The 9456-nt window shown below is 34.9% G+C and overlaps 1 protein-coding gene across 1 annotated transcript in view; it reads right to left on the minus strand.

Moving 5' to 3' along the window:
- Positions 1–1966: 1966 nt before the first annotated feature.
- Positions 1967–9456, minus strand: part of LOC107700034 (merlin-like) — an 8825-nt gene continuing 1335 nt past the window's right edge. The window contains exons 3-17 of the mRNA XM_016501534.1: positions 9233–9358; positions 9019–9141; positions 8772–8855; positions 8615–8683; positions 8443–8525; positions 8287–8362; positions 7770–7907; positions 7511–7585; positions 7324–7437; positions 6340–6462; positions 5870–6087; positions 4966–5068; positions 4735–4874; positions 4497–4647; positions 1967–3630 (exon numbers count right to left, since the gene is read on the minus strand). Of these exons, the coding sequence (XP_016357020.1) occupies positions 3583–3630; positions 4497–4647; positions 4735–4874; positions 4966–5068; positions 5870–6087; positions 6340–6462; positions 7324–7437; positions 7511–7585; positions 7770–7907; positions 8287–8362; positions 8443–8525; positions 8615–8683; positions 8772–8855; positions 9019–9141; positions 9233–9358 (1671 nt within the window). The 3' untranslated portion in view covers positions 1967–3582. The remainder of the gene's footprint in view (positions 3631–4496; positions 4648–4734; positions 4875–4965; positions 5069–5869; positions 6088–6339; positions 6463–7323; positions 7438–7510; positions 7586–7769; positions 7908–8286; positions 8363–8442; positions 8526–8614; positions 8684–8771; positions 8856–9018; positions 9142–9232; positions 9359–9456) is intronic.

Here is a 9456-nt window from a genome sequence, read left to right on the forward strand (position 1 = left end):
TTATTAAATTATATTTATAAATATTTATTTAAAAACAAATGCCAATTTTTGTTCTAGCTTTTTACATTAAATTATAATAAAAATGTTATATTACTATATTTTTATATATTATTACATTTTAATAATATATTTAATAATAATTCATATATATATATATATATATATTTATATATAAACTAATGGTTACGGATATAAAATTAAAGAAAACTAAATAAAATGAGTAGTAATAAAAATAACAAATTTTACACGTTTGCAATGAGTGGACATTTCACTAACTTAAATGGACTGATCTGGTGTGTTTGATGATAATACAGTATCTGGATCACTTTATGCACATTGTAAGCCTACTCACTCATATGCTATTCCGGGCTTTCTGATTCAAAACTGTCCTTCAAAGCAATTTGCATCTCTAACTTGCATCTAATGGAATTTCAGAAAATAATATAATTAGTTCTAATCCTCAACACCAAGTTGGATTTTCCACAAGATTTCCACCTTCTTTCAACTACTTGCCAGATGGCCTTGAATGTGTAATGTATGATAATGCATGAATGGTTACGGATATAAAATTAAAGAAAACTAAATAAAATGAGTAGTAATAAAAATAACAAATTTTACACGTTTGCAATGAGTGGACATTTCACTAACTTAAATGGACTGATCTGGTGTGTTTGATGATAATACAGTATCTGGATCACTTTATGCACATTGTAAGCCTACTCACTCATATGCTATTCCGGGCTTTCTGATTCAAAACTGTCCTTCAAAGCAATTTGCATCTCTAACTTGCATCTAATGGAATTTCAGAAAATAATATAATTAGTTCTAATCCTCAACACCAAGTTGGATTTTCCACAAGATTTCCACCTTCTTTCAACTACTTGCCAGATGGCCTTGAATGTGTAATGTATGATAATGCATGATAAAATATACAGCTTTGGACACATCCATATTTCACTGTACATTAAATATTTGTGGGTGGATCTGATTGTTGTTGTAGCCACCAGAAAAAAATATAACAGGCCTCAGATGCATCATTAATCTACTATAACTACCCATAACTTCTGTATCAAAGGAGGCCACTTTCCTTTATCACAAAACATTAGAGTGCCCGAATAAATCAAAATATGCTAAATAATAAAACATAAACGCAATAAAAAAACAAAAATCAAAATATGTCTAAAAATTGAAATGCGCTAGTTATGATATCATCTAAAACTAGTAATAAAAGTAGGAGGATGTTTGTGAAATGTATTCGATTGTGACCTTAACTTTATCACGTGTCATACATTTGCAATGAACAGCCATTAGTGAGGGAGGTTGCTCTTTAAAACTTGTGTAAGAATAAAAAATTAAACGCTTTTTGAGCTTCATATCCGCTCTACTGTTAAACAACCACTAACCTTTTTCTCGCTCGTTACGTTTTCTTTCCCAGAAGACAACAGCAGGTCTTACAAAAAGATGGTCTCAGTCCATCAACGTTTGGGTTATGGGCCAAACATGCTTCCACCGGACCACCATGAAACCCACCTCAGCTGGGACTTGAATCCCCAATAACGTTATATGGCGTAGGAAACCAGTGTCATATCCATGAGGTAACGATACAAAGAGAATGCTTCTGAAATGTAATTTGATCATTATTAATCAATTTCTAGAGAAAGAACCATCTTTTTAAAGCTCAGTAGAACACATTGTAAGAGATATTCAGCAGCATAAAGTGGTTTATTTCGCCCTCTTTTGGCAGCGACTGGGAATTTTTCGTATTGTGAGACACTCCGAGACTCTTTTCACTTCGTCCTTTACCCTCAAGAGATAAACACTGAAGCACTGGATGTTCTGCAGATAACCATAAACAAGTGTGAGATAAATGGTCTGACACACAAATTGGATTTCTATGTTTTGGTCTCTTGTTGTTTTTCACAGTACCTGCATCAGACGACAAACACAAAGCACAAAAACTCTCAAATGCATCTTTTCAGTTTATTTGTATATCAGTTTACAATTCACTGCGCATGAGATTGCTGCATGTCCACACATTCATATGGACAATCTGTGTCTGAATCCATGGCACACATATTGAACAAAGGCAACTTGTGCTGTGATAGGTGTTTCAATCAATCAGAGAGTGAAAATGATCCTGGTTGATAATGACGTTATGACATTTATGCAAAAAACAAGGTTTTTTACGTGGTGCAGATGGATAAAGACAAAGACAAACTTGGTTGCGGCATTCATTAAAACATGAACAATTGCCTAAGACATCTCAAGCTAATGTGCACAGTCATGCTGACGATAACAGGAATGTCTTGCACTTAAACTAAGACTTAGCAATGCATGTAGTGTATTTACAAAAGATATTGCTCCAAAATCCATTAATGCTGCTAAATGCTGTAACATAATGAGGCATAACAACCTTTCAGCTCCTCCAACATAATTAACAACTCATCCCTTTATACACGAGTGCACGTTTTTCTCAAATCAACATTTCAGCAACAAACTCACTATCTTTATACCCAAAAGCATTCAAAACATTAAAAAATGAGTACAAAATGTATGTGTCCTGTGTAATTGGATACATTGCATTTTGCATTTTGAAACAAAGGACATTCTGGCGTTCTCTAATAAAACCAAAAACCTATTTTTAAAGGGGAAAAAACAGATCTGAAATGTTACTCAGATGTAAATGTGCTGAAATGTCAACATGGCTCATAACCGTAACACCAAGTCCAAGCGTCAGTTGATTTAGGAATAGAAAATGGTAGATAAACCAATAAATCTGCCTGTGTATCACTATATCAAAAACTGTCACGGATTCAAAAAACACTCAGAGTCTGAGTCTCCAGCCAAAATGGATGAGTACAGCACATTTATAAACAGAGAGGCCATCAATCTCCCGCTGTTCCTGAATATGATAGTTACAGCTGACGTGCTTGTCGAGCGGGTTATACGACCAGTCATACCGCGAGAAAGAGTGCATGGGTAGAGAATCATTCAGCCCAATGAGTAGTGCAAGCTTTTCCAAAAGCACTGGAGTGTACTGGAAAATATCAATCATCTACACATTCAAAAAAGCACCAAGGAGAAAAACAATAAAAAAAGAACACAATCCACAGTTCAAAACATGCAAATACATCAAATGAATTGACACTGGTTGATATTGTAGTTAAAACCACCATCTGTGGCATTTGTTAAAGGCACCTAGTGTTAAACTGATCAAGCATCCCATAGGAAAAGATTAAGTCCTAGTATTTCTGGTGGCTTCCAACCTTATCAACATGCTTGTGTTCATCACTCAAAGATTTGAGAATTCTGAAGGCACTATCTGTATCAGAAATGTCACTTGCATATCCAGCAAATATTTTTGGCATGTAAACAAACAGTTTCATGTGCTTGAAAGTGTCAAACAATTTGTGGTAGTAGTAAAACCTGAATTGAAGTGTACACAAAACCAAATTGCTCAAAAAAAGTAAAAGAAATATATTAATCTTAAAAGCACAGTATATGAGGTTGCATGCTTCAGTGATAGCTGCAAACTGCTTCTCCAGATCCTCCTGCTCCTGAAACAGAGACTGGATTGTTCTTTCACACTTCCTCGTAGAAGGCCATCTGAGCCATGTAGGCAGAATTTCTCTGCAACAGACAGACCCGGCAGAATAAGAACACTGTTACAGTCTTTTGAGGAATGCAAACTATTTCATGATGGGAACTGGAAAAACACAACATTTTCTGCTGATTAAATTCGATTAAAACATGCATGCAATTTGACAGCAAAGATCCACTTTGTGGTTCAGTGCACCTTTACCGAGTAGTCACATTTCTAAACGTATTTATTTATAATAAATAAATAAATTAAAATAAATAAATAAAACCCCCTCTTTTTTTTTTTACACATAAATGCAGCCTTGGTGAGCATAAGAGACATCTTTTAAAAAACAAAAAAATCTTACTGACCACCAAACTGTATTTATATCAGTAATGTTTTCTTAATGCTTATTTAATAAAAATAAGCAAAATATAAAAATTTAAAATAAATGTTTTCTATTTTGATATATATATTAAAATAACAATATATGATTATTCTATTATAGCAAACAGAATTTTCAGCATCATTACTCCAGTCTTTAGTGTCACATGATCCTTCAAAATCATTCTAAAATGCTGATTTAGGGCTCATTTCTTATTTTTATTTTATTTGTTAAAAACAAGTCATGATTGTCTGATGAACAGAAATGACAAAAGAGCAACAATTATTTGAAATATAATTTTTTATAACATTATAAAAGTCTTTACTTCACTTCTAAAACATTTAATGCACCCCTGCTGAATAAATCCTACTGACCTCAAACTTCTGAATGGTTGTATGTTTTAGTTATTTTAGTTATTTCTGCAGGAAATTCAACCCCAAAATGTTTGATATATGACTTAACCATCTATCAAAGCCTATTTTCCAATAAATTAGTTGCGGTGATCATTCATTATGCCTGAGTGTTTCTTACATTGCTGTGGGGAATATAAGGAGGTTCAGTGTAACTCCTGAGACTGTAGAGTCCAGCCTGATGCTGCTCTTCCAACTTCAAGGATTCAATCTCCGATTTGAGCTCCTTCAGCTGGTCTTGAAGATGTTTGCTCTTCTCCATGTACTCTAGCCTGACACACGCACACACACAAGACAGCAGCATATATTCAGCTTCAGTTTTCAATAGTTCTACAGACAGAATGTGATCAAGTGCGTACCGTTCTCTCTCAATCTCCATGGAAAGTCTTTTCATATCCGAGTCCTTGAAGTCCATTCTGATGGAGCTGGCCATGTCTACAGTCCTATCTGGACTCTCTGGCCCAGTGGATGGAGGAGGGCTGGAGTATGCTGCTATTAACTGAGTGCATGACACAAATGACATGTTTTGAAAGCATAATAAGCGTGATAAAACAGCAGAATACTTCTCTAACATGTCATAGCAGCATTACAGGGTATGTTGATTTGGTGATTTCCAGGAGTTTCTGCTTTGCCCTCCGTTCTGCATCTTTAGCCTCATTCAGATCCTGTTTCAGGTGGTCTGCCTCCTTCAATCTGAACCACAAAATACAAGACAAGAATTGAACTTCTCAAATTACATGTCTCTGTAATACTTGATTCTGGTTGGACAATCACAGCACTGAGTGTCAAGTATTTTGATATAATTACAGCATTTTTGTGTGTGTGTGTGTGTATAAAATATTTTAATGAAGAAAAACTATTTTTGCTGCTTAATATTTTTTGTGGAAACCATGATCATTTTTTTCAGGTCTCCTTGATGAATAGAAAGTTAATTGAACGACATTTATCTGAAATATGATGTTTTTGTAGCATTCTAAAAATCTGTACTGTCACTTCTGATCAATTAAATGCTTCCTTGCTGAATACAAGGTTTAAATTATAATTTTTTTATTGTTCATACCCCAAACATTTGAATGATTTCAACTTTGATTAAAAAAAATGATTGAGCACAAAATGCATATTAGCATATCAATGATTTCTGAAGTATCATGTGACGCTAAAGACTGGAGTAATGGCTGCTGAAAATTCAGCTGTCATCACAGAAATAAATTACATTTCAAAATACATGAAAATAGAAAACAGTTATTTTAAATTATTATTTAAATTATATTTATAATTAAATAGTTATTTTTCAAAATATTACTGTTTTTACTATATTTTTGATCAAATAATTGCAGCCTTGGAGAGCAGAAGAGAATTTTTTTCAAAAACATTTTAAAAACTAAACTATTTAACTAAGAAGTGTGTTCATTAACATGATAATTTTACTGTGTAATTAGTATCCATAATTTTCACTGGTACTGGTATCAACTACTGACAACCCTACTGGCCCACCTCCTCTCCGACTGCTCAACAAGCTTAACCGCCAGTTGTTCTGCTTCTCTCATCTTCTGCTCCATCAGTCTCTTCTCCTCTTTGGTTTTGAGGGCTGTGACCTCCAGCCTCTGCCTCTCATGTTCTGCTTCAGCTGCTTTGTGGGCCAGCAGTTTGGCCTCCTCCTCTGCGATCTGGGCTTTCTCTGCCAGAAGGTCGGCCGTCTCCTCGGAACGCAGCTGCAGAAAGGGAGACAGTTAAAGAAAGGCTTACCGGATCAGGCTCAGGGAGTCTCAGAGCATGGATGGAATTCTAATGGGAGTCCAGGACAATGGTTTGGACCTTAATAGCTCTGCAGTTCATCTCAAATTTACGTCTGGACCACATACTTTTATACCGCTGAGGCTATGAGGACATATATTACAAGCTGGCGGGGAAAAGAAAGTAAACTATTTGGCATCACTCAATTTCAAGCTTGGCAAAACCCTCACTAGAGCTTCATTGGCCATTCGAGCCTCGTCCTGTAGCTGGAACAGACGATGCTCCATCTCTTCTTTCGCTCGCTCCGCTTCCTCTCTCATCTGCTTCTCCCGTGCAAGAATCTGACGCTCAACCTAAACACACACACACACACACACACACACACACACACACACAAGACAATGGGAGAGATCTTGCACAAGATGACACTAAATACATTTTTAAAAATCTGATTAATTCATGTACATGTTCAAAGGCATTGCTTATGGTCTCCAAAGCTGCATTTATTTGGTCAATAATACAGTAAAAAAAAGTTAATTGTAATAATATTCCACAATATAAAAAAAAACTGTTTTCCATTTGAAAATTTAATTTATTTCTTTGATGGCAAAGGTGAATTTTCAACAGTCATTAATCCAATCTCCAGTGTCAAATGATCCTTTACAAATCATTCTAATATGCCGATTTGATGCTCAAGAAACATTTCTTATTACTTTTATCAATATTGAAAACAGCTGTGCTGCCTAACATTAGTTTGGAAACAGTTTATGTTTTCTTTGATGAATAGAAAATTCAAAAGAACAGCATTAATTGAAAGAGAAATATTTAAAACATTATAATTGTCTTCACGGTCACTTTTGATCAATTGAAAGCGTCCTTGCTGAATGAAAATGTTAATTTCAATTATATTAAATTTATAATAGAATTTAAATTAAAATGTTCTATTATTAAAAATTGACTGTCCCCAAACTTTTTAACGATAGTGTACCATATTCTATACTGAAGATAAACCTTTAAGTTAGTGTATAATGCCTCAGTGTTATTATAATGTTTATAGGTGTATTGTTCATTATATTTAATGAATACTCGATTACCATAATAAACATTAAATGAATAATTCAAGAGAACTGAAGAGAACAAATCAGAAATGTAACACCACAAAGGTTAATGACAATAAACATTAAACTAATGAATGGAAGTGAAAAAAGATAGACCTTTTTCCTGGCCTTCTCCTCTTTGGCCTGAGCCTTCATCTGTTGGACCTCTATGGAATCCACCTTCCTCCTCCTCATGAACAGGTCATGGTTTCCAATACACAGCTGTAAGATCTAATTTATACAAATGACATTAGCAACTATTTTGAAACACTTTATTACAGAAACACTTATGAAAGTAACTTACCAGTTTGTTAACTCTGAGCTGAGAGGAGTAGAATTTAAAAACTTCCTTTTTCTTGTCCAATGGTTTGATAGTAAACTGAGAAGACACACCAATTCTGTATTATTAATTAATAATTAGGCTATAATAACCAATATTGTCATTTAATGTTTGTGGTTTTATTGTAAGGTGTCCTTGAGTGTCATGTAAGGCACCTATAAATAAAATGTAAATGAAATTAAATGAAAAATAATATTTTTGGTCAAGAATTTCCTCTCTCAACCTCTTTCTCGCTGTACGAGATGTTTCGGATTCCACTCCAGGGGAAGGATTTGTTGGGGCTGAGCTTGTTGTTGGGGCTGTAGATATGAAGACCCTGAGCATCAACTCCAAGAAGCAGCTCTGTGTCCCTCTTATTTTGCTGTGAGATTTAGTAGAGATTTAATTAATCACTTATAATTCATCATCTATAATTTGGTGGTAACTACACGCAAGATACATAAAAAATATACCAAGAGAAATGCAATCATTCCAACTGATCTCAATTTTGAATACCAATAAACACAGTGGGATCCAAAAGTCAAGACAACCAAATGCTTTTATTTTGCATTTTTCTAATTTAATTTTTAAAATAAATACATAAATATTTTGAATTAATTACTTTTTTTTTAATTTTCAAAATAACAAATGAAGTGTGGACCGCACTGTAAATTGAGTTTGGCAGAGGTTAGCTTTCTCCCAAAAAATAAAGAAAATATTACAATAAAGAAATATTTTAAGAAATAAGAACAGAGACTTACTGTAATAGAAAAGTAACTAACTCCATACATCTCTAGATCCTGTGCTATTTTTAGATACTCCATCTCAGCCTCGTCCCTACAAACACAAAACAAATGTAGTGTGTCTTTTATATCCAAGCAATTTACATGGACACCACAGGATATGCACAGTCTTACCTTGTGATATTTCTGTGTTCAGCATACCAAGCTGTTATCTTCTCTTCCCACATGTCTGGTGTCATCTGGTACTGCATCAGCACCTGCACAATAAAGCACAGAAATCAAACACACAAGTCATGTTGATGAATGCAAATGCTGGAGATTGATAAATGAACCCATTCTCACTCACTCTTTTGGGCAAGAGTTCATCTTGAGCTAAAAAACCTGGCTTGTGAAAGTTTGGATCATAGTCCCCATACTGCAGAAAGGAAGACAAACAGGAAATATTTAATAGACAGTATATAATTAGATGCATCCTATGATTGAAAACTGATATGGAGACCTACCTTGGCTTGAACAGCATATGACGCCAAAAGAACAGAGGCTTCCGGAGAGCAAAATATCTCCTCATCTAGTATCTGCTTTTTGACCTTGGTAAAGAAACAGGAAGAGTTTTCATTTCAACTTTAGCAGACCTTTTCTCAATGAAAACAAGATAAATCATTGCAAAACCCAAAAAGAGGTTTCTGTAGAGCGGAAAAGACCATCATGGACAGAAATCATGCCAGATTCACAAGAACAACTCCCACATACTTGTAAGAAGAAGAGGTGCTGAGTAATTTCCTGAACAAGCTCATCCTCGACTTTCTCAGGAAAGAATTTGGCGAGAAAATGAAATGTTATCAGAGAGTCCTTCGGAACTTCTTGATCCAAAACCTAGATGGATTTAAAACAAACTTGTCAGAGCAATTCCTATATTATTATATAAAGCTTTCAGTACCAGCTCTGCACTGCGGTTACATCTCACCCGTTTATCAGGCTTCAGCCAGGCATAAGTGTCTTTCACTGTGTATCGAAGGCCAAAGAACCACGTTTCCCTCAAACCAATGGTCCGGCACACCAGGTCAAACAAATCTTTCCCTTTCCATTTGACCTATATGACACAGATAAACATAAAAAATGTTTATCTGTGGGGAAGTCGTGGCCTAATGGTTAGAGAGTCGGACTTGTAACCCAAAGGTTGCGGGTTCG

The sequence above is a fragment of the Sinocyclocheilus anshuiensis genome, unplaced genomic scaffold (assembly GCF_001515605.1).
Source record: "Sinocyclocheilus anshuiensis isolate Anshui unplaced genomic scaffold, SAMN03320099.WGS_v1.1 scaffold1023, whole genome shotgun sequence".
Classification (NCBI taxonomy): Eukaryota; Metazoa; Chordata; class Actinopteri; order Cypriniformes; family Cyprinidae; genus Sinocyclocheilus; species Sinocyclocheilus anshuiensis.